The sequence below is a fragment of the Ptiloglossa arizonensis genome, chromosome 10 (assembly GCF_051014685.1).
Source record: "Ptiloglossa arizonensis isolate GNS036 chromosome 10, iyPtiAriz1_principal, whole genome shotgun sequence".
Lineage (NCBI taxonomy): Eukaryota > Metazoa > Arthropoda > Insecta > Hymenoptera > Colletidae > Ptiloglossa > Ptiloglossa arizonensis.
In genome coordinates this window covers 7,559,989-7,586,225 of record NC_135057.1, presented here as the reverse complement: position 1 = coordinate 7,586,225, position 26,237 = coordinate 7,559,989, and the positions used below count along the sequence as shown (strand labels likewise).

The window sequence follows — 26,237 nt, the reverse complement described above, 5'->3', positions numbered from 1 at the left end:
GAGGATGACGAAGAGAGGGTCTTGTGGCACAAGGGCTTCCGCAGGGACCGGTGCGAACACCTGCCCCTGTGTTCGCTGCATATTCTCTCTCAAAGCGGACGCACCAGAAGAGACGGCGATCGAGGGTTCGGTCCACCCCCACGGCCGGTCACTTGCTTATGCAACAAGCAGAGGTGGCCGGACTGAGGAACGAGCAAGCGAGCAAAAGTAAGCTAAAGATTGGATAATTGCTCGGCAGATCACAAATGTTCGTACATGGTGACCTTAAAACTAACTTAGTCTAAGCTTAAGGCGGCTGCGATGAGAGTGTACTCTTCTTTCTTCTTTTTTCTTTCTTCTTTCTTCTTTCTTCTTTTTTCTTTCTTCGTTTGCTGTTGTGCCTAGCTGAGAGAAAGGAATTGAAAATTGGGAATTGTTAAATACATGCCATGCAGTAACAAATATGCAGTGACAAGAAAATAAAGGAAGCAGTGGCAAAAAAATAAGCATGGAAAAACAAGTACGAATTAAAATTAGCGAGTTAGTTCAAAGGAAAGAAGTAAATATGTAAACAAACAAAGAAGAAAAAAAAATTAGAGGGTCGCCATTACTGACCACCGCCCATCGGTGGCCAGTACCGGTTACCAAGAGGGTAACCGGTGTCCATTGCTGTCCGCGGAGGGTCCAGGTACCTAAAATGGAGACGTCCGTCCACCTCGGAGGCTCCTGCTGGAATGAAATTTTCGGCAATCGGGAGGGGCTATATATACCCCGAGCAAGGTGACTTACCGTTACTTCAATTGTCTTTGTTCGATCTGACCAAATATTTCAAGAAATTGATGACTCTTTAGCGATTATTTATACCAGAATATTGTTAATAATTGTTTAATCTACGGTCCTACGACAGTTATTAATAAATATTAAAAATAAACATCAAGATATTGCGAAATCTGCGAAGACAAACTGTTTCGGTGAATGTTTGTTCATTTCCACGATTGTTACTAATATTTATGCATGTTCTCAATATTAATCGGATAATGTGCATCTTATTTATACATTGCAAATGATTAAGAAGCTTATGGAAATTGATTTTGATCGAGATTCAATGTTAAAACGTGTTTCGTAAAGTTTTAAAGCATGGAAAGTAACAATTGTTTATTAGATACATTAATTTAACATTTGTGTCATTCTTATAATTTTCGAAATACGTTTGGAAGTTGCATTCTTTACTTAAAAGCCCTAAAATACAATTGATTGCTTTTCTAGATAGAAAAATCATCGTGATGAACACTTGTGAATCGATAATCAATATGTGTAGCCTTGACAATGTCGGTTGGACCTTACTGAAAAATTCCAGCACGAACAAAGAATATTTCAACGAAATGATATTTTAAGCCATTATTTATACCAGGACATTATTAATAATTGTTTACAGTATGGTCCTATGACAGTTGTTATTTATCGTGATAAGTAAAAATCAAGTTATTCCGAAATCTGTAAAAGCGAATAATTCCAGTGATTGTACCTTCCTCTATGCGATTGTTATTAATATTCACGCATGTTTCGAACATTTATGTTACAATATGCATCCTATTTATGCATTAAAAATGATTATTCGCCTATAGCAATTAATTTTGACCGAGTTTCGAAGTAAAGAGATGTTGCTTAAAGTTTTAAAACATGGAAAGTAATAATTGTCTATTAGATATATCAATTTAATTTTGATTAATACTTAAAGAATCGAAATGCATACCTCCTCGACAACAGTGTTCTCCTGATGCCAAAGGTTGGAATTCAGGCATAAATTTTAGAAAATGTTCGATTTTGGGACTCTTGGCGTCAGTAGTATTGTCAGAATGTAGTAGTAGTAGTGTCAGAATTTTTGCTAGAATTTTTCGTCGATTTTGGGCTTTGGTAACAGGAGAACATGATACTCGAGAAGGTATTCTTATTCCGAGGCTTTTTGGAAATGACGTCAAGTTCCAAGAATTTTCGTGAATTAAAATTTTTCGGGATATTCGAATGAATTTCCGAACTTTTGCTAAAATTTTTCACTGACTTTGAGACATTGGTACCAGGAGAACATGACAGCTAAAGACGTAGCACAATTTCGGGGGTGGTCAAGGGCGAAATAGGTCCATGACACTAGCTGATCCTATCATGTATCTTCATGGGTGGGCGTTGAACGATGGTTGGCTACTTGCAGTCACATAGTTATACTCTGATAGATGTATATCGTTCGGCGGTTGGGCTGAACATGGTTCCTAGTGGAGTGCATTGCAAAATCACTCGTTTTTCACGAGTCCTGTATATGTAACACAAATTCCGTTAAAGTGAAATGTCTTTCCGGATATCATCTACTCCGTGCTTCGCCTGAAACAAAATATCGCGACTGTTTAAATATATTAACGGACTTAGAAATTCAGCTCCCTTCTATTAAGCTGGGGTAACTTTAATCAATTTCACTTATCTCGCTGAAAATAGCAGTGATTTTATTCGAGAAAGAAATATATCTCCTAAAAGAATTGTATGCACGTTTAACGATCAACTTGTTCACGGTTATTATATATTCATTGAGTTACCTATAAACAAAATGAAATGAATTAATGAATATATATTCGCAACAATTTTAAGATAATAATTTTATATATTCACTGGTTCTACTACGATAAATATCGATAAATAAAATCCACGTAATTAAAAGCTTTCTGCAGTTTCGCATAAATGTCTAGGTTTAAAAAGAGTTCCCGAATGGTTTGAGAACCACTGCCATTTCACCATTGAATAACGTACTTAAGTTTCAAAATCAATATTTTCCACTTTCGGATCCATTGAGTCTCCATACCTCGATACGGGTTACTTATCGTTCCACGAATAATGAAACTTTGAAAATCGAACGTGAAAAAGCGCACAAATTTTTGTATCTGTTTCTTTTTCTTGCAAGTGGCATGGGGATGCCGGAAAAGTAATATTCCAGCGATTCTAAGCACGCGCGTCCTATTCAAACTGACGTTCGCACGCACATTTCGCGAGGGTAGCTGAAGTGGTCGCGAGTCGAAGTGAACGCAATTAAAACTTTTGTGCCATTGGAACGCTCCATGGAAATCGGCTCGTTGATATACTATATCGAAGTTACACGGCTTCGTTGTTCAAAAATTCTGATAACGACGAGGTTTATAGTTTCATCGAGTTTCCAAAGTGGCTCGTTTGCTTTTACGCGCAAACTTGGAACGGTCTAAAATTTCTCGTTTCTCGATTATCGAAATCAGGTGGAATATTATTCGACACGATGTTCTCTTACCATGCAAAAATTAATTTCTCTGTGTGGAAAAATTCTTCGAAGTTGCAACACCGATATGCGAAATTTTCAAACGATTCCGTGGAAAGTCGAGTATTATTCGACACGATGTTCTCTTACCATGCAAAAATTAATTTCTCTGTGTGGAAAAATTCTTCGAAGTTGCAACACCGATATGCGAAATTTTCAAGCGATTCCGTGGAAAGTCTGCGAAGTGTTCTACATCAAAGATACGTATCGTTTCGACAAAAATTCCGCTTGGCGATTCGTTGTATCGACGTCGATCGAAAGAAGGAAAAACAAAGCGCGAAATACAATTCCGTACGTAAAGCGTACAGCATACGTTGCGTTCCACCAACGTATCGATTTGATAAAAATTCCGTTCATCGAATCACGGTATTAACGTCGACCTAACAAAGAACCGTGGACAAAACAAGAAAATAGTCGTGTCGAGGTTGAACAAAGCGGAAACCGGAGCTAAAATACGAGACAGAAAACGAGCAAATTCTGGGATCGCGCGACGACACGGAAGAATCCTTTTGCGAGGATTCGAGGAGAAACAATGTTAATTAAAATGGAAAATAAATATCTTCGTAAGAAGGCGTAAAATAATCGAATAAAATATATTCTGAATTTTGTATACGTCAATATCGACATATATTATAATTGTATAGTATACGAGTTGAATAATCACTTTGCAAGTGTATCTTTTATATACAGGTATTCTGACATTTCACGGTAACGAAAAATACGTTTTCACAGCATGTATAGTACGAAGAAACGTAGTTTATTTAATAGAAACATACGTGTAAAATGCATAGCGAGAAAAACGACAAAATTATAGTCGTGTCAAGAAAGAGAAGACAAAGTACCCTTGTCAGAAACCTGAAAGTCGCGTTACAAATTGCTAAATGTAATGAAATGTACAAGAGAAGTGGAAACTACCCTTCTTAGAATCTGAGAGATTGCGCCATCAATCGCAAAGCTGGAATAGTATATACAGCGCGAAAACGAACAATTACAGTCACGACCGCAAAGAGGAAACAAAGTATACTTGTCAGAAAAAGGATTACGTTGAAACGGTGAAAAAGGATACAATCTCGACGACAAAGAGGGATAAACTTCTCTCTGGAGAATTAGGAAGATCATGCCACCAAACGCAAAGCATAGTAAAATGTACACTGTTAAGTTCGAGGAAACAAAATCGTCGCAATGAAAAGACGAGAACCTTTATTGGAAAGTCAGAGACCACAAAGTAATAATAAAAGACGACAAAGACAGATAAATCACCGTTTACAGACCAAGAAAGAACACAATAAAATATACAAGATAAAGTTCAAAATACAAAGTCACTCTAACAAACAGAGAGAGAGAGAGAGAGAGAGAGAGAGAACATCCCTGAAAGTATTCGAGAGATCGCGTCATAAATTGCACAGAAGGACTAAATTGTACACCGTGAAAACGATAAAGCAGAAGCCGCTACGACAAACATGGCCAAACCACCCTCTTTAAACTCGGTGAGAACGCGTCACAGATCGCGAAACATAATAAAATGTACACGACGTTAAACCCTGGAACGAACTCGTTTCTCGGCACTCGAGAAACCGCGTTACCGATCATCAAAGCGAGAATAAAACATATTGGGTTGTTCGGAAAGTCATTTCGTTTTCCAAAATGGAATATTGATTCAATGGAACATTTTCCAATATGGATATATTATAATATCCACTCTAAAAAAATCGTGTTTCATTTTCACCGAAGAAAAAAAACGAAATGACTTTCCGAACAACCGGATACACGTCCAGGAACGGAAGAAAAAAAAAAGAGGAACAATACTGCGCGAACGAAACGAAGGAAGGAAAAAATCAAAGAGAAAAGGGTGCTGTGGGTGGGCCGCCTTGAAAGAGCGCCGGTGTTAAGGTAAAGAACTTCAAGCGTATCGATTTCGCGGTCAACCGAAGGAAGCCAGCTTGGTGGCCGTAACGTGTATGCGGGCCGTCCGAAGGAGAAAATCTTCGCGTGACCAGCTCGCCGACAAGCAAACGGTAGCCAACCGCCCCCTCTCTCCTCGCTTCACCGCCCCCCGTCCCCCCCGAAGGTCCGGCCAACCCCCGTGGACTGCGGCACCTGCAATCTTCGTGCGACACGAGCGGGAGCCGCGATGCTCGCTGGCCAGCCTCGAGGCAGTACCGTTTCTTCTGGTCCGCGACTACCGCGAATCGATCCATCGTCACGGGATCATCGTTCACTTCCGTTCGCCGTGCATCTCGTTGTTTCCGCTCGTAGCACGAGAGCCACGCACCCGTTCGCCGCAACCAGGGACCAACGAGGTAAGGGACGCTTATTACCCGTGACCACGGGCCTAGAAACGAGGGTGAGTCGAGATCCGATGGAAATTCGAGGGAAGGTCTGGACGAGACTTCGGAAGAGGGGTTTCTGGGTGATACTGGAAGAGGGGATATGGTTCGGGAGATACCGGCACAGGGGGTCTAGAGGGGATGGTTTGGAAGACGATGGAAGAGGGATCTAGAGAGGATGGTATTTAAAAGACGATGGAAGAGGGGTGATACGGTATAGGGGTTTCGATTCTCGAAGATATTCGAGAAAGAAGACTTTTTCGGGGGTTGGTGGTTTGAAAGACACTGGGAAGAAGAGTTCGCGGGTTGGTGGTTCGAAAGACACTCGAGGAACAGGGGTTTCGAGGGGATGGTTCGAAAGACACTCGAAGAAGAGTTTCGGGGTGGGTTGGTTTGGAAGACAGTTGGAAGGAAGGTCCGTGGCCGGCAACAGGATGACGCGTGGGAATTTTGTGCACGTTGCCACCTCCTTCTCCTCGATACATGGCCCCCTACATTTGCACACATTTCACCCGTTGACGATCGATAGGAATTCTACGCGACGTTTTCTGTGTCCTGTTCCGCGCCCGATATTTATGGCGAACGCGGGGGTGATTTATAGACGCGATTCAATTGGTACGCGATTGGCGTTCGAGAGAGTGACGATTTCGGATAGATAGCGGCCGGTCGTTTATACGGGGTACGGTGATTAATGCACCGTGATCGAGCGTCGATTCTCATCGGGGGAGGGGGCTAATTTCCTCGATTGCTCCGTGTCCTTTAATACCGTCGGGAGTGTCGCGCGGATCTTTTGTCGTCCACTGTAGCCCAGTGGTTCTCAAACCGAGTGTGCGTGAAACGCGTATTAATCGAATACGCAATGTACGAAACCAATCGGGAGACACGAGTGTCGCAGTAATGAGACTTTTGGATAACGAAACGATCATTTTATTAAACTTAACATTTTATTGACGATATTGAACTTCACTCGTTCAAAGAAGAGGCCAACGAAATTGACAGAGCATTTAAACGCTTTAGGATTTCGTATCTTCCTAGTAGCTAAATTAAACTTATGATTGCAGGTTACGAGAGGTTCTATTGTAATATGAAAAAATAGAAACGTGTAATACATTCTAGGAATCGTAGTTTTCGAATTACTCGGAAAGCTCATTGTATTACATGTTCGAATGCCTATAGGTTATGTTCGAGGAAACCTGAGACTCATTGGAACTTACCCTGTGTCGTACGGGTACCATCGCTGAACAAATATTTTATTATCGAGAAAGAAGTTTGTATCTTTTATTTATTTTATATACACTTACGAGGGCCCGAAACGTTTAAAGTGCATGTAATTTATATTGCGCGAATTTAATTTAATTTTACGAAAAGTAGGAATGAAATATATTTCTAGGATATTTATACGAAAGGAATCGATAAACGAGTGAACCTGCTAAGTTACCAGGTGCCCTTAATTAAATTTCTTTTGCTGGCTATACAGGAATTTCTTGTCGCGAGTTTCTGATCGATCGTGTTAATCATTAGAGGGTTGAGTATGACAAGTAATTTATATACTGCGGCTCTGAAAAGGCGCGACTGGAAAGTGTACGAACTCTAAGTAGGTCCTAACCCTCGCACGATCGGTGTGTGCACATTAGGATAGCTCGGAAGGTTTTCTATTTTCGCGCTCGATTAACTGCAAGTCTTATTCGAATGTATCGAAAATTCTTTCAAAAGATTACACGATTCTAAAAGTTTATTACGTCTGTTCGGTGAGAAGTTAGATCGTTAGTCTTTATCATATTTCTATAGTTTTACAAGTTTTAAACGTTACTGTACAACACTTTATACCTAAAGGACTCTGCGTTTCGTTCTCGCTACTTTCAAACTACTTTCTCGGGGATCTTTTCTAAATTAACAACCCGTACTTCGCACACATTCTATAATCTGACACAAAACAGAAATCTCAATGGTAATTCGCAGAAACGTGCAACGATACGAAAAGATTAAATTAAAAAAAAAGGCCTAGATTTTCAACTTCTCGTGGTATTGGAGCAGTATACCAATCCGTGAAATTCTTGCATCAAAATGGACGACTCTTACGAAATTCTCGCATCGAATAGATAGCTTCTAAAAATATCTCTTTGGGAGCTTACTGTTTAAATTTTTAATTTATATTTAAATTTATACGGATCGATGTATTACATATTTTTCTTTGTATAATTTTAGTTCGTATCAAACGTCAAAATAGGGCTGAGAACGTTAAGATAACAGATAAGCAGGAACTGCTTGTTCATGACCGAAGATAATTTTAAAAGCGTGTCAAGTTCGATAATTTGCATTCGCTGGAAATTTTCCACGCATCGTGGGGGTTGAATCTACGGATCAGAACTTACCCTTCGCGAGTATCGAAGCGCGTGTGCGTCCTTGAACTGTCCAGACCTAACGCAGTCACTGTTGGCCAAGAGACGTTGGCACGGTTCTTTCGATCGCTTGGCGTTTCTTTCTTAATCGACGTCGAAGGCTCCTTTATCGTTCGATCGATCGATCAAAGGGGCAGCGAGCAGGGGTTTTTTAATAATGCTAACAGCATAAACGGGGCGTGGCCCACCCTTGGATTACAGGGTGCTGGCAGCCGCAAACGGTGTTGGTGAACGACCACCGGAGAGACTTTTCGCGCGTTGGAAGAGGTCCCTGAGTCGTTGCTGCGAGTGTTGTCCCAGCATGAGGTGTCTCGCTTGTCGCACCAACCCCAAAGGACTCGCTTGGCCCGGGAAACATGCCAGGACCACCGACGTGGCAGAAGGGAACCAGGCAGCTCAACAGCCCGTGGCCGCGAGAAACAATGTACCTGCTGGCTGCTGGCCGAAATTCAAGAACAGATGCAGGTACCGATCGACGACCAATCGAGATGCTTCAGAAAAAGACAATCGAGCTGTAGAGAGTTCAATCTGTGTTAGAATGTTGTTTTTCATCACTTGGGGATTGCAATAGTTGCAGTAGTGTAGCTTGTAACCGAGAGATCGCTTTTAGAGAGGGAAGTAGGTGTATCAGGAATTCGGGTAGAGTTGAAGAAAGAATATAGATAGAAAAAGATAATTGAGTGATAAAAAATATGAGTTAGAATTTTGCTTTTGATCACTTGAAAATTGCGATAGTTGGAGTAGTGTAGCTTGTAACCGACGACTTTTAGAGAAGAAAGTGGGTGTCCCTGGAATTAAAATAGAGTTAAAATAACCAGGAAAATAGTTAAGGAATGTCATGAGTACAGTTAAAGTGTCGAGAACAGAGAGGGATACAGGTATTCCAGCTATTCAGATATTGAGTAAAGTAACGAGGACAACAGTTAGAGAGGGAGGTAGGTGTTTCAGGAATTTAGATACAGTTAAGAAACGAGGATAACAGTTGGAGAAAGAGGTGTACGTTCCAGAGATTAAAATAAAGTAAAACTAACCAGGATAACAGTTACAAAGGGAGGTAAGTGTTGCAGGAATTCAGATAGAATCCAAGTAACGAGGATAACAGGGAAGGAACCGAGCATTTCAGGAATTCAGATACACTTCAAGTAACGAGGATACCGGTTAGAGAGAGAGTTAGATGTTCCAGGAATTCGCATGTGACTTTATACGCGGCACTTTAATCCTTCGAGGAAGCAACTATTTCCCGCAGCAAATTGCTTCTCTATTCGCATCTGAATACAGTCACGGACATTAGCCCGCCATTAAGATGAAAGCACGTGTACTCGGTGCAAGAACGTTGGATGATGTTGAAATGACATTGAGATAATGGAATGCAGTGTTCCGCTTCGCAAGGAACACGTGTCCTAACGATTGACTTTCACCCCGAGTGCACGAACGAGGTGTTAATGGGTTTTGTCACGTTTGAATGTTTCATCCACGCGTTAATATTCATGGCTATGCTTTCTAGGTTCGTTAAATCGAGAAGTTGATTTTTCTTCGCATCGTTAGCGTTCGGACGTGAATCGCCGACAATGTTAATCCATGAAAATGAATGGTGCACTCTGTAGACACGGTGTTGTTACTCTCGCTTAAAAAAGAAAAATAGACGAAATGAAAAGAAGAAAGAAAATATTTTACGCGAGTGAAAATTCAACCGGGCAGATCTACGAGCGATAAAAATATTAAACAATAGGATAGAGGTTGTAGAAATTTATCGATACAAAGAAATGGTTCGATTCAAAGGGAGCTGGAGTTACTTTATCGTTTCTTCTTCGCTCTTTTCGAAGCCCTATTCGATTCGTTGCTCGACAGCGAGCAATAACGCCACAATTTATGTTTTTTTTTCTTCTCGCATCAGGTGCAACCGATTCGGAGAATTGAAATGTTGCTCAAGAAGATCGAGGGTTGCGCCAGCCGAGGCTGCAGTTTGTTGTCCCCCAGAGAGGAGATTCGGCGCGATTTGTCGTCGTTTGTTCGGCAGCTGCAAATGCAAGCGAAACGTTGAAGCGGAACGGAAAAGAAGCATACGTGCCAAGCACAGTCTTACCAGCGTAGCACCGCCGCCATTATCGGAGGTAATCCTTCAACCGATTAATAATCGTAACGCGGAAGTACCACAAAGGCTGAATGCCAAGTAAGCATTCTTTCATTGAAAAAAGAAAAATTATTCAAGTTTCTATCGCGAAAGAAAGAAAAGTTACTCACTGAGAAAACAATATTAAACATCTTACGTTTATTTGTCGATACATTTGTCCATCTCTAGAGTTATTGGCAATGGTATTATTTAATTATAGAAGTATCTCTGTGTTTAATTTTGGCTCTCGACACTTTGGGTACTTACACTTTACGATTATTTTGTTTTATTATGTACAATACGTATGGTAGTTTTGAACAAAAATTCGCGTGGATTTCTTTCTCGAGATCCAATGTTTAAATTTACTTTTAACAACGACTTTCTTTCCATTGAACAACAGGAACCAAAGGCCAAGATACCGGACGTCCTGGTGGAGCACAATTCTCTAATGCGTGGTGCTATTCCGTGTCTACCAGTTCCTCTCGCATGGTTTTGTCTAGTGTGGAACGTTTTACTGCCTGGTTCTGGTAAATCGAAACCCAACTGCTCGTTCCATCATCGTGTCGAATTGAAATCTCAGCTTTCCGTCAGGGACATTAAAAACTCATTAATCCACGCGGAACTAGGAAAAAGTGCTTCTGAATATTCAGCGCGTAAAACAGTTTTTTTGTTTTTTGTTTTTATTATTTCTAACGATTGTTCTTCGACCTGAAAAATATTCAGTCTTCGAGGATGAAGGATAATAAATTGTCTCTGTAAACGGATTACTTTCTTTCGAAGCGAATTATTTTTTCTCACGAATTAACCCATTGACGTCTTTATTTTTGTTCAGACTCAAAGATCTTTTCACGTATTGTACTTTTGCCTTGAATTTCGATTTTTTTTCGAGGAAAATCTATTAATATTAATGAATAAAGCGCTGAGCCAATTCGATAGAAATGTCACTGGGGATTAACATAATTACTTTTGTGGTTATAATTCTAGGGTTTTTTACATTCGTGGATACAACCTATGCCATTTTCTCTCGTGACTATGGATATACAATCTCGAACCGTGTACACTACCATATTCGCGAGGAACTGTACTATTAAAGCTCCATTTTATTTGCACCTCGAAACGAGACGTATTTCTGCTAGGAATACCCTGTTATTCGAATATAATTCATGCGGCTTATCAAGACACATTGGTCATTCCTACATGGATGACGCAGCATTTGATATGCTAATCTCTTCAAGGATATCAGCACGTACGCGTTCATTTCAAAATTATTATTTTTAAGTTATGGAAGTAATCACCAAAATTGCGAAGAAATATATATAATTAAATTTCCCCAGTGGCACGATACTCTTAGTTATAACATTGTTAGACGTCATGGGTCAATTTCTCGAACGATTGTTACTAGCAATGGCTTGAACGGAATATTTTTTTAATTATCAAATGTATCCTCTCACCTTCTATTTTTCGCGTTCGTTTAATTTTTGATATTTCTCGAAAAATCGATGTTTCGTCACTCTGAAAGGGTTGACTTTTCATACTAAAGTAGCACTGTTGGTTTCAGGCACCGTTTGGAGCGGACTTTTCAACTTGTGTACGGGTCAGCCGAGATTCTCGGCTGTAGCTGGACTAAAATCGAGGCTCGGCGCGTTCGTGGTGAACCTTGTGGTCGGGGTGGGTCAATTATTCACTGTTTTATTCTGCCTGGTTGGGTGGGGCTGGAGCATTTGGTGGGGCGTCACTTTGGTCCGCTTAGCCAGTAAGTAATATTAATTATCGATCCGAAATCGAGCGGATTGCACGCGCGGGAAACGGGGCAGCCATCGTAGAACACGAGATTAACGCTAAAACTAACGACGATGAACGTATTACTATTTGTATCAGACCGATGTTAGATGGAGAAAGGGTAAATTAAAATACAGGTACTATCAGTTGTAGATTTTGATAATTGTCCGTGAATCTTATAGGTAAGAGATCGTTAACGATTGAGTAATTTCGAAAAGAAGTTTCAAACGAGTCCACGTGACCACTTTGGTAGTTCCAGTGTTAATCAGGTTACGAAATTTCAGTTTCACGGTGAACGTTTAATAAGATTTATTTCTGACTCGAGCTTGGTTTAACATATATTGAAATTTTTTAACAGTCCTCGAAATATAATAGTGGCATCAGAAAACGAGAACAGACGAATTAATTCAGTAGGTGAAGCATTCGTTCAACAGAGCGTTTTCGATGACGAGACGGTTCGGATAATTGGTATTTTATTGTGCACTGACTTTTAGAAAGTTTCCTCGTAATTTATACTTTCGAATCGGTACTTTTATCTCGACCAGTTTCGCTAAAAGTTTATTCGTGCTCGAACGTCATGCTTTAAAATATGGCGCCGTTGTAACTGAAACATTAACGTCGTTCGTATATGAATAATTCATTTGGAAGTTATGCGATAATAGAAGCTCGATGATTCTCACTCTGGAAATGATTTCTCGTTGAGATAATAGGGCCCCGCATTTGAATAATTGGATTCCTTTCGAAGCGATTAGATTTATGGATGACGTTTGAAAATTTTGAGAATTACGATGTGATACCGAGATGATAATTACACTTTTAAATTGTCATACAGGGAAGATTGATGTTATTGGTGCTGTCTTATTTTATGATTTATCGTTCGACAATAAGAGGTTGTTACGTGGCGCGGTAAATTCGGTTCTGCTTCCGAAAGAAAGCTATAAATGTTACCATGTACAAAGAACGCACGTTCTTTAACAAAAAATTAATTATTTGTGTACCCCGTTGGTATGTCGTACATTTACAACTTTGCGTTACAGATGTCAATTAATCGTTCCTCTCACAGTTTGTCAGGAATTTGCATAACGTAATTTCTTCATAAAATCATGCAGAGAGGGATTAACATTTCCAAATAAAATTATCTAACTAATTTCAAGTTTCAGAGTTTTTAGACGATTGTTACCGAATACTGTTTCTCATTTGACAAAAGTTTCTCATCATTTAGAAGCTTCAGTTAGAAAAAGAATTCAAGTAGTTCATGCGAGTATACCCAAATATATTATTTATACATTTTGACTCTATTTTAGGTTTTCTCGAGTAAATGAAAAATTAATCTGCACGGCAGTGTTCCAATTCCATTAACTGATACAAAAGTAGATCTTTAGCAGATGAAAAATTAATCTACACAGAAAAGTGTCCCAATTTTAACTTATATAACCGTATATTTACGGTAACGAAAAAATGTTTCGATTCCATGAACTTGTATAAAAGTAGGTCTTTGACAAATGAAAAATTAAAAAACTACACGTAGAAGTGTTACCATTTCATTAGCTCGTATGAAAGTAGATATTCGATAAATGAAAAATTACAAAGCTACACGTAGAAGTGTTACCATTCCATCAACTCGTATAAAAGTAGATCTCCGACAAATGAAAAATTTATCTGCCCTAAGAAATGTTTCGATTCCATTAACTCGTGCAAAAGTAGATCTTCGATAAACGAAGAATTAATCTACTCGGAAAAGTGTTCCAGTTTTGTTAACTGGTATCGAAATAAACTTGCAGAGATTCGGTAAAATGAATACGCGCTTGTTCTACGATGGTACCGATACCGATTCCACGTAAATAATAAACACTGTGCGTTCTTCCAGGGAAATACAAACGATTCAAGGCCTCCGAGGCGGCCATTAACGATCCAGAAGCCAGAGGGGGCGAGCCCGCGAATCTGCCGCCTGGGGTACCGAGCCAGGCGCTGAGGGGGACCGAACGTGTCCGATGATGGGACCTCGACCACGATTCTTCGCCACACGAGATTCTCGAAACGTTTTTATATCGCTCGACTACGATTCTTCACCACGTGCCTTCTCGAGATAACTGCGAAAGCGGATCGTGCGTCGCGTGTAACACCGCATGGCACGTTGCGCGCGCATTTCGAAACGAAGCATCGCCGTTGCGTCGGCGGAACAACAATTTCCTTCGATCGCGAATCGCTGCGAGAACAACGAAAGTACTCGCGATGAAAATCGTAGCGAAACAAACAAACCGTCCCGGAGAAATTCCACGAAAACGATAGATAAAAGCAACAACGATTTTCGAAACGGTGAACTTTCGAAAGGAATGATCCTCGAGAAGAGGATTTTTTTCACGATTCAGCGTACACGCGAATTGTTCAATTTTTTTCTTTCATGGGAGAAACGATACTCCCGCGAACGAGGAACGAAACGAAGTTTTTGGAAATTAATCGCTTTCAGTGAAAGCATACCTATTCGCGGCGTTCTTTCAAAATGTACTCGTTGCGTCGATCGACATTGGTTTTTCCTACATTTCTTTTTTCTTTTTTTTCCTCTCTCCCCTTCTCCCTCTCCTCTCCCCCATTCGTCGTTTCAATGGCGATCGAGCACTCCGTTTTGTCTTGCTCCCAGTCTCCACCTCCCGAGCCCCTTATCGAAGGTTTTTTTTTCTACGTCGATGGAATAAATACGTTTTGAAAAAACGCACTTTATATTTTTACAAGCGCAACACATATATATGTATACATACATCCATATATTCCAATATCCGATTATTGAAACTTATAACTAAAATCCTTGTAAATATGAAAATATATTACTTACATCGGTTTTTAATCTAATCGCTGCTTCTGGAATTGCCCCCTTCCATTTTCCATCCCCCTGATCGCACGATTTATTGTCGCATCGATGTTATTCAACTGATGATCAGACAGTCAGGTTCTATGGATATTTATTTATTCAGAATTTGGATAATCGACGTTGATTCTTATAATTTGGAATTTACGCTAAAACGAGTCTGTGAATGTGGGTTCCGGATCGTACAGAGGGTATGGAGTCTACGATTATTTTTTAATTTCTTTTCTTGTTCGAAAATTAAGCCGTGTTCTCGCATCTTATAACGTACGACATCGTAAGCGAATTTGAAGAGTAAAATTTTTCTTTATCTTCAAAATTTATTTATACTTATGTTACATGTTCCTCTCGACAAAGCTTCCTGTAAAGATATTGTACGCATGAATTTTTATTTTTTATTTACATCGATCCGATGGAAGCTCCAATATTTACATATCCACCCGCCTGTGAAGTACAGACACCTCGAGTTCTATCGATAACACCACAGACTTATAATTGAATTGTAACGCGTGAAATGTCCGTGGAAAGATTCTTCGTTCAAAAACGTGTCGAGAACGTGGAATAAATTTTTCCCGCAGGGGTCGTCGTTTCCGAGAAAAACGACTTTGAAGATCGTTTGGAGCGCGTGCAACCGACAAGGGAGTGCTCCGTACATCGTAATAATAATTTCTAAGATTTTTCAACTTACAATAACTCGACGAAGAAGAATCACAGACAGAATTGAATATTTTTTAACCGCCAATATCCTACAATGATAAAAAATTTAAAAACATTTACTTTCCTCGAAGAAACCGCTTAGATTTTATTATTTAAATGAAACCCTGTCGCTTTCTTCCTACTGTTATAACGTCAGATACATAAAATTATTTTCCATCGACATACAATAATATGTACACACGTACGAATAGTTACGTACAAACATGGACGCCATTTGTGAATTGCGCCGCGCACCAAACATACTCAAAGTCATCTTTTTCTCGAAATGGAAGCACCGTACGAAAAATATGCATTCCACGTTTTCGATTCGTTTTTAAACGACGAATCGATCGTACTGTCGCAATGTAGGTTTCTTCGATTTCAAACGTTTCTATACAAACGTGCGATCACCGTGCAACAGCGACAGATCAACGAAAACGACGTTCGAAAATTGGCCATCGACTTCCGTGCACATTGCCGTGGCAACAACGAGGACGCAAACACACAAAGACAAGACGCTAGTTGTTCAAACGTGCGCATGCTCGCGGCAGGATCTAGCGGGGACTACTAATAAAAGCTTACGCGAATCGATTGCATGCTCAAGCAGCTCTATTTCAGGCAGCCCTTATCAAGATCCCGTTATTTTTGTTTTATCGAAGGACTCAGGCCGGCATCTAGCTTCTCGTGGCGTTTTAATGCTCGCTTGATAATGTATACACGCGTGGATTGTCGCTTCTCGTGGCAATGTTTAATCATGTTGAAATGTTGAATTGTCGGGTTGCTGTGAGTCGATGCATCATCTCCTTTTCGTTGAACACGATACTCGTGTTCGTTTATCTGGTCGTAAATGTATATCGATGTTGTTTTCTTATTTCTGTATTTGATCATACGGTGGAACGTTTCACGTACTCGGGTTGGAAATTTCGTGAACGAACGGAACTTCTGAATGTTTATTATAATCGGATCGAATTTAATCAGACGCTCAAGGCTCCCTTATTGTGGATCGCGTTCGCCACGACCTCTACTTTCTCGTCGAGTTGCAATCGATCTTTTAAATGGTTTTTCTCTTTTTAATTGTATGGAAATATTAGATTTCGACCATTACTTAAAAAGAATCGTGTAAAAATATTGACTTCTGTTCCGTTCGAAAGATAGTTATAGAGCATCGCTGTTGTCTCGAAATTTTTCAGTTAATTTACTTTTTAAATACTTAAAGGCAGTTACGAAAATATATTACACATTTAGAGCTTTTTACCCTAAATTTTGTATTCTTTCTTTTATTTTACCCTTCGTTCTTTAGCTTGCTAAATATTCAGAGGTTTTGCCCAGTTATCTGGCGACTATACTCCCCGGTTAAGTGGTTAAGAGACGATAGATGGAGCAGTGGGCTAGTCGAACGATGTGATGGGGGTAAGTGTTTACTGGCTTTGAGCTATTCATCGATTTTTATAAACAGCAAAGTGTCTACAAAACAGTTATCGTTGCGAAATACGTCTATTGCCTTGGAAACATTAAGAATTTCTTTTTTATCACGAAATGTGTAGAATTAATATCGAACAAGATATAATTTCTTTTCCTCGGTCTTTCCGAAATTTTCTACATTATTTTTCCCAAACGATTTGAAACACATTTTGCTCGACAAACTGCGAAGAAATTTTCCAATTATTCGGTCGTCGACTACGAATATTTCGTATATAATTTTTCGAATAGTGTTGGTAAAATAACGGTCGTGTTTTTTTGGCAATCTGGTTCGACCAAGCTTGCACGCGACCGTATGGAAATACGACGGGATTTATAGCCGTGTTTTCTGCAATAAACATTCAGATTTGTTATGCACTCCCGCGAGAGTGTTGCACGAGACGCGTTTATTTATTTATTTTAGACGTGTTATCGCGAGATTCGTGCAAGGGTACTCGTTGGAAGTTGAAATACAACGTTGCTCGTAAACTGTTCTCCTTTGCGTTTGCTCTGGAATTGTTAATAAGAGACGCTCGGGTTATGCAAACCAGGCAGGAAATTCCATCGTTTGCAAACACAGCGATTTTCTCGCGCAGGTGGCGTAACTTTATGCCGAGGTTACACGGTTAAATGAAAATCGAAAATCGAAAATAAAATTGTTATGAATTCGTGGAATTGAAGGTCTAGCGGAAATTATACGATCGTTGCTAACAGGCAATACTCGTTAATAATATCCATGTTGGAATGGTTCGTGAGGTTTTCAGATTTTTCGTTTGTTTCGTTTTATGTAGTGAGGTCTTTAAAATTTTCTATGGAAAATATATGTGTCGAGGAAGTTACATAATTTTGGCAAAATAATTCAATGTAACTGGCACCTCGAATATCTTGTTGCTTTGATAAACCGATAATGACGGGCCGTGCGATAATTTTTTAATCACGAATACCGATTCGTCGAACAACGATTTGCGAACATCGAAATCGGATCTCCGAGATAGAAATTAGGGGACTCGAATAAATGTAAATCGAGTCTAGGTAAACACAAAATTAATTAACACCGGTTTGGTAAAGTTTGGACTACCACGAAATTAATTATAACATTTATAAAATTAACATGGGTTCGAATTAAACAAACGCGATCAATTTGCTCAATCAATTTGCCCACGACGATTTAACCAGAGAAAATAAATAGTACGATGAAACATATTATCGACAAGAGAAGTTTACTTAATTCGAAGATTCAACAAAAATGATAAGTTTGCAGAAATGTAATTTAAGTGATACTAATAATATAATTATTTTTTGTTCGGTGAAATTGTGATTTTTCATTTTAGCGATATATCGATTCAAAGTTTTATGGTTTATAATATTCCACAATATAGTAACAAAGAATTTTCAAAGAATTGTTACAAAATTGATCCCTACGATTTTTGGTAGTTTTATTTTTTAGTTATACTCGAGCAGATAGCTTTAAACACTTATCTCCAGATAATATGAGGATAATACGAGAGTCCCTTTTTTTGAAGGGATGATTTCACCTCTAATTACCGAACCAAAAAATATTTACGTCATTAGCAACGCTCTAACCGTATTTCTGCAATGTTTCAACCATTTTTCTAAATCTTCGATTCACCACAAACTTCCCTCGCGAACCGATACCCCTGCAAAGGGTGTGCTCGAAACGACCTGATAAATTTTGTCCAGCGGAAAGACGAAACCGAAAACTAAGGAGAAAGACGAGTAACACCGTCGATCCATCAGTGGCCCCTTCGTCGTTTCAATTTCCGTAGGGGACAAAATGTATATCTTTGAGTAGGTATATATGCATGGTATATATGGTGTGGGTGTCAATGAATCGAGTCGCTGACGCTGAATATATTGAGTAGTATATGTTTTTAATGATGTGACTCCACAATATGTCAATATGCACAGGTAAATATTTCTTGTTATTATAATAGAAGTGTTACAGTGTGTAATGTGATACGATAATAAATTTAATAGTAACCGTTTACAATTAAGAACTTAAAATAACTCTAATGGGTAAACTACATCACTATCGGCTAGCGACTATTTAGCGATAATAATAGCCTACCAATGTCTTTTACTAGCGGCGCTCATCAGTGAGTGTGTTTCATTTTTCTTTTTTCCTCTTATATTTCCCTTTCTCACGCCCACTCATTCTCTCACTATATCTCTCAATACTCCCTTCCTCACCCTTTCACGCTCCCATTCTCTCTGTTACTAAGTGTAAATTATTTATTCCTCTGTGCTCGATGTTCCTTTCGTACCCACTTTATATATGTATGTTTCTCCCTATATATTCCTTTTTTTTTTGTTCTCCCATAACTCTTTCGTTTCTTGCCTCTGCCATTTTATCGTGTTCCTTGCAACCTGTCGCGTCTACAAACATCATCAACCGATTCACACTCGAGTTGCTTCGAACGCTTCTCTGTCCACTACTTTGTCGTCGTTTTATTCCGTTATCTCACCTCCCCTGCAGCGCTTCCGGTGTCGCTCTCCCTCTCGATCGCGCTCGAGTTGCGTGTTGGGAAGTAGAAAATAAAAAAAAAAAAATAAAAAAAAAAGAACGAGAAATCAGAGACGAAAAATATCGAAAGAAAATTCCGAAACACGCGCACTTTGCTCTCTTTGTTCAATTTTCGATTCGCAACGCGCGGTCTCGATCAAAAGAGTGAAACGAGAGAGGGGGGCGGGTGTGATTATGGTACCGAGGTTGACTACGGACAATTGTTGCCGCGTTTCGTGAACACAGAGCTCGAAGCAGTTATCGATTTCTTGCGTTATTAGATTTCTCTTAGACATACATACAAGCGTCCCACATACGTCTAAGGGCTGTTGGTGGTTAAATCGAGTGTGGTTTCAATGTCGCACAAAAATGAGTGAGTGTTTTTTTTTCTCTGTCGTAAATTTATACACATATACATACAATATTCGTATATAAATATGAATGTGCGTGGAACGTGGTGGTGGTGGTGGTGGTGGTGGTGGTGGGTGGTTGTGCTGTTGTGTTCAGTGTGTGACGGTCTACCGTATAATAATTATTTACTTCTTTGTTTGTTTGTTTCTTTTTTTTTCACATTTAACGAGTCCAGCGAACATTTAACGAGTCCAGCGAACATTTAACGAGTCCGGTGAACATTTAACGAGTCCGGGGTACGGCGGAAACTCGCGAGGCCCCGCGAGCTTCGTTCCGTGGACGAAGATCGTGTTTCGCTCGAGGGTTTCGCCGATTTCCCCTTCTCTGGCTCGTTCTATGGAAGAGTGGGGGGCGACTAGAGAATCGTAAACGTTCGCGATCGGTTTCGTTCACGCGCCCCCCCTGTCGATCGTTTCGCGCTACGATTGTTGTCCTCCTCTGGTCTCCGTTTCACCGAACGAGGACTTTTTTGTAAATTTTCCATCATGGCGCGCTACGCTTGAAGGACATCTCACAAAGTGGTATCCTCGAAAAAGCGATTCGCGCGACAAGAGGTACGGTTGAGAGGGGGGCAAAACGGTTTCGTCCGAGTGCCACTAGAAACGAGCTGTCTCACCCTCGCACGCGCGCACGACTATGGTCTTGCTCATTTTTTTTTTGTTTTTTTTTTGTTTTTTTAATATTTCTAGTCTCGGTTTCTTTTTAAATCTTATATCTTGGTCTCGTGATCTTCACGTTTCTAACTAGAAACAACTGTTCTAGCGGACTTCAAGAGCTCGATTACATGTTATGGTCTCGAATAGACGACACGCTGCTGCACGCGCTCGTCGTCGGTTCGGTTTTTCTTCTTTTTTTTTTTTGCACGAAAACGAAGAAGACTACGTTTCAACTTCTCCCAACGTTTTACAATTAGGCTTTTTTTTTTGCTGTAGCTTGGAAAAAAAGCGAGTTACGAACGGCGCGCGTTCTCTTGCGTTTTCGTTTCTCTCTTTCTCTCTTTCTCACACACATACTCTCACTCTCACTCTCTCTCTCTCTCTCTCTCTCTCTCTCTCTCTCTCTCTCTCTCTCTCTCTCCCTCGTTTCTCACCCTCGTGTGCACGGGGGAGAGACCGCGGGTGCACACATGATCGGACAACTGGTTTCGAAAAAGGGTAACAATTCCAGAACTATGGATTTTAATACTTATATTTCATAATCAGTTTTTCTATATTCATATATACATATATATACACACATATATATACATATACAAATATATACATGTATATATGTATATATATATTCTCTTCTAAATATAGAATCTGTAGATATACATTCTTGGCAAATCCGAAAAAACTGATTCCAAAATAGGAACAGATCATTGTGCGAACTATGTATACAGGGTGCAAGTTTTTTTATTTTATTTTCCATCTCTCGTGTATTTTTTTTTTCTTCGTTCACTTTCCAATTTGTCGTCAACGAATTGTATATTGTTCTGCTTGTGGATTGTTATATTGTTGTCGTAAGAAACACACGTGTGTACTCGTAGTCTTCTCGAACTATGTTTATGCATATATACACATACGCACACATACACGCGCGTGTACGAATAAACACACGCGTGTATGTTTGTACGCACGTGTATACACGTCGTTTCTTTAACGTATGCGTGTGTGAGTGTTACATTGTTTTCATACGTTTTTGTTTTATTCCGCCTCCGTTTTGTTAATAGTTTCAATGCTTTTTGGTTCAATCAGTTATCTTTTCACTTTTTTTCCCATTATTATTTTAATTTTTCATCTGAACGGTGGTACATTTGATAGGGTGCACAGGGCTGCTAGGCACAGATAATTGACTCGCAAATAACTCTTCAAACAACATTAGAGCGTACGACATATAGTATTAATATACACATTACATCATTAATTATTATTATTATTATTTTCTTTTTTTTTTGCTTGTTTTCGTTTTAAAGAGTAATCATAATTGGAGTGTGTGTGTCTCCTGTTTCGCTTGGCCTCTGTGTGTTTTATTATTATTATTTTTTTTTTTTCTTTTGTGACGAAACTTCTCCAGTTTCGACGTGTGACACGGTTTTGTGTGTCGGCGTAGTCCACACTTTGTCACGTGTCGTGACCGAAGGTAGAGTGATGTCCCCGAAAATGAACGCCCCTCTGCGACAATCACAGGCTAATTATGGATTGGCTAATGCTCGCGAAGATTTTCGACTCCGGGGGTGACGGAGAAAATTTCGAACAGCTCGTTTCTGGAGTACCGAAACTTCCGGTGAACCGGAACTCGTTCGCGCGTGGCCCTTTTGCGTCTCGACCGATCGATTTCGGATCGATACAGCTGCGACTCTCTTCAAAAAGAAAAAAAAAAGAATTCTAAAAATTTCGTCGATCGTGCCACACGTACTCTCTGCCTCGAATTCGTTCCGTGCGCGTGCAAAACACCACAAGTGCAACGTACCGTATCACCCTGGTTCAAGATCAAAATCTTCAACGGATCGAAAATAAAATCATCGAAAAGAGACTATGCTTAAATTACGACAGTCACCCCGACCAACTCGATGGGAATATGTACAAAATATTCTTTCGTCAATATTTGCAAACTCATTTTGCAACGTTACTCTAAAATTTGAATCACGTGGAAAAACCCGGACTAGAATCGTCAATCGTTGTATCACCATTGCGGAATCAAGATTCGAGACATTTATTCATTCGCGAAGAAGAAACTAAACGTTAGAAGGACGTCTGAATTCGGTCCCGTGTGTCCTACGGTTACGTGGACGTTAAAATTTCAATTTCGAAGTCACGATTCGTGGGTAAACGTTGCCCCGTAAAAGTACTTCGAAACAATATTTTGGAACGATGTATCTCATCGTTGAAATCTCGATTCGTTTGCACGCGCACGATCCACCGGTACACCGGGTTGAGCAAAATTAATTGTTAAAAATTCTCGAAGGAATGAAAGATAACTCTTCGAATAGAACTTAGAATTACGGGACGATTTTTTGCTTGTATCTCGTTCGATTAAATAAACTCCCATTGCTTTTAAATATCAGTTGTGTTTTGTTCGGTTCAAATTTTGCTCAGCCTTGCACTGTGTCCAGTTACACAATCCTGGTGCATCGAATGCACGACAACGTTCGCCGTTTGCTCGTATCGATCCCGAAATCGCCATAATCCGTTGCACCGTTTGCCGTGCAAGCGGATTCTCCCGGTTGCCGAGACGATTAGCATTACCGATCCATCTTGGACTATCCTGACGCAGCGGCACGTGTGTTGGTCGTGTTTCGTTTCCCTTCGGCGTGAGTGTCGCGTGTGTGTGACTCTCTTCGGTGTGTAGGTGTCGTGTAGGGTGTACGTGGATATCGTGTGACGTTGCTGTGATGCGTGTACAATCAATGTATAATAATGTATACAGTCAACAAATCTTATTACATCTAGTTTGTCTTTTGACGCAGCGATGGGAAGACAGAGCATAGAGACCCTTCTGGCTCAGATGTACAATAACGAGGTGGGAGGAGCGGGAGTAGGAAATGGGAGGAGAAGTAGGAGGTCCCATTGGGGAAGTTTGGAGGGGATAGTGGAGGAACGACGAGAGGGGATACGGGATTACAATCGTGGGGGGCGGGGCGTACGATCGAAAATTTGTTTAGGACGTAGACGCGACTTGGGAGACGCCGAAAGAGTGGCATACAGGGTGTGGGGCGGGGGCAGAGGGGGCGGGGACAAACGATCGGTAAAAGGGTACATTACAAGGACTAACGCTTAGAAACATTGATATGACGCATGGTGGTGCTTCGGGATACGTAAGATCTGATATGTGGGGCAGGTATATGTTACTTGGTAATACTTAGAGGGGAAGGAGTGATCGCTAAAAAGGTTACTGCGCTTTGGTTTGTTTTGTTTGGCCCAGCATCGTCTAATTTCTAACGAGAACGAACGTCGACGGTGGCGCCGCGAGCTTCGCCGTACCGTGGAGGGGGGTCTTCCATCGGAAACGAATCGGGTGCCCCTCAAGGAGCGAGATGCCTTTAGCACAGACGTGGAAGGGGAACATTTCGAACGAAATATTCTCTCTTCCTTTCGTTTTTTTTTTTTCTTTTTTCGTTTCACGTTTCAAGAGACTCGTTGGAAGCACCCATCCCTCGCGAGCACGAAGTCGCGATGTCGCGTCGCGGTTGATTGCACAAAAATATAATATAATTACTTCGAGGGGTATTATTTAGCGAGACCAGAACGACGCCTCTTCGAGACTAATTCGAGAAATCGACATTAGCACAGGTACATGATTTTTTTTTTCGAACGTTTTTTTTTTCCTCTTTTTTACCTTTTTTTTCCATTTACGTTTGGCCGCAAAAATTCGCCGACAGATCACGGGGCCCCACGCTCCGGTGCGGGCCCCGCGATTCCGTGCATACGGACCCGGAGACGACGAGTCTCGTCAACGAGCCTTCGCGCACAAAAGAAATCAAAGCGCAACCGGCAGTAACACCTTTTTTCGCAACACTATTAATCAATAACAATATTAACGATATGTACCTCTACTCTCCGAACTACTTAATTACCTAACTACAAACATTAAACCTAACGCCTTAAACGCAATATCGATATCGTAACATACTTATCCGTTCCAATTTTCACAAAATCGGAACCATAAATAATAATCAATGATCAATAATAATAATAATAATAATAATAATAATAATAATAATAATAATAATAATAATAATAATAACTAATAATAATAATCATCATCATCATCATCGCAATAATACTAATAATCATAATTACACAATCAATCATCAATATAGTTGAAATTCTCATGCGACTGCAAATATATACATATAGATGGGATATGTATTTCGTGGTAAGATTTAAACAAACGTTCGCCACTTCTTCTTGCTTTTTTTTCTTTTTATAATTAATTATCGACACAGATGACTTTTCTTTACAACCTCGAGTTCCGTATGTCTGAGTGTATTAATGCTTATTTCATCGTGTTTACACAGTGCTAGACACTACCTGGAATACTGTATTCATTACAGACTCTCTCTACTCGCTACAATTACAATTTGATTTTTTTGTACATAGAAGAATCTCTGTTCCGATCGGGGGACGAGCGCTCGCGCGCGCGAGACGGAAAAGTTTTGTATTCCGGACGACCGCGTACTTGCTCTGTTGTCGTAGTCGATTCATGTTTTTTTTTTTTTTTTTGAATACGTTTTTTTTTCTTTTAATATATATAATTTTTTTTTGTACATCGTTTCTCCCACGTTTTGTTCGCGAAAGTGGTCGATTTCGATTCTTTTCTTTTCATTACTTTTTTCTTTTTCGTTCCCCATTCAGCGACGGTATCGCGTCGTATCGACTGGAGAGAGAGAGAGCGCGAATCCGCTCGAAAGAGAATAAAAGCTATATGTACAGCGGGACCTGCGAGAAAGATCGCAAGAACGAACAAGATCTTGCGCGTCCCTCCGTCGTCCGGAACACGACGCGCGGCGTCTTGGCGAGCCTCCAGAAAACGTATTCTCCTGGAGGCCCGTCATCCTCCGATGGCACAGCGCTCGGATGGTGGTGATGGGGGTGTCAGTTGGACGTTTCTTTAAATTTAACCCTTCCCCCGTCGTCGATATAGGCGTGACGCGAGAGACGGGCCAACTATCACGCGAGAAACTTCCATTCGTGGTTCAAACTCAAATCTACCGAGCTCGAGGTCGCTTCCCCCACCATAAATTACCAAATCTAACAGCTTGTACTCGTTGGATGGAAAACAGCGAATTATTCGCGGCACGAGAACTTTAATACGAACCGTCGAACGTGTCTTTGAACGCCCATGGGTGTGTCTCGACGTTGTTCAAAAAATGTACAGAAATTCGTGTTCGCCTGTTCGCCACGTTACGCTCCACCGAGTGCAATCGGCCGAGACGCGGTGAGTCTCGACGAAGACAGCGGTGGGAGTAGCCGTACGCTGTGGTGGGGGAGCGACCTTGAGTGGTCGCGAGCGGCCAACTAATGCGGTCGCGACTCGACGCTCCGCGCGCTTCTCGAAGGAATTGTTCGATGTATCCGTCAACGTGTATAACGCGCTGCTTTCGCTTCGAAGTTTTCTCGAAGCGTGTCATTGTTGGCTACGTCTTGATCGTTGAAACTCGCGGTGTAAAATTTCGTATCGTTCGCGCGATCGATTCGAGCACGATGGTGGGAAGAGCTAAATCGCAATGGCGTCGGCCTGTTTTGTCGCGAGAAACTGAAGAGAAGAACGGAAAAAAGGATCGTGGGACGTTCTTTGAAACTGTTTTTGTTTTGCTTGCGTTCGCGTACACCGCGCGTTGACGGGTCCAGTTTCGTTTGTTTCGTTTGTTTGTTTGTTTGC

At 40.5% G+C, this 26,237-nt stretch overlaps 1 protein-coding gene across 1 annotated transcript in view; it reads left to right on the top strand.

Annotated features, from left to right (window-relative positions):
* Stum (mechanosensory transduction mediator stumble) overlaps positions 1-14,736 on the top strand; it is a 41,018-nt gene extending 26,282 nt beyond the window's left edge. Inside the window, exons 3-7 of the mRNA XM_076321529.1 lie at positions 8,235-8,498; positions 9,928-10,144; positions 10,544-10,670; positions 11,702-11,896; positions 13,790-14,736. Of these exons, the coding sequence (XP_076177644.1) occupies positions 8,235-8,498; positions 9,928-10,144; positions 10,544-10,670; positions 11,702-11,896; positions 13,790-13,917 (931 nt within the window). The 3' untranslated portion in view covers positions 13,918-14,736. The remainder of the gene's footprint in view (positions 1-8,234; positions 8,499-9,927; positions 10,145-10,543; positions 10,671-11,701; positions 11,897-13,789) is intronic.
* The last annotated feature ends 11,501 nt before the right edge of the window (positions 14,737-26,237 follow it).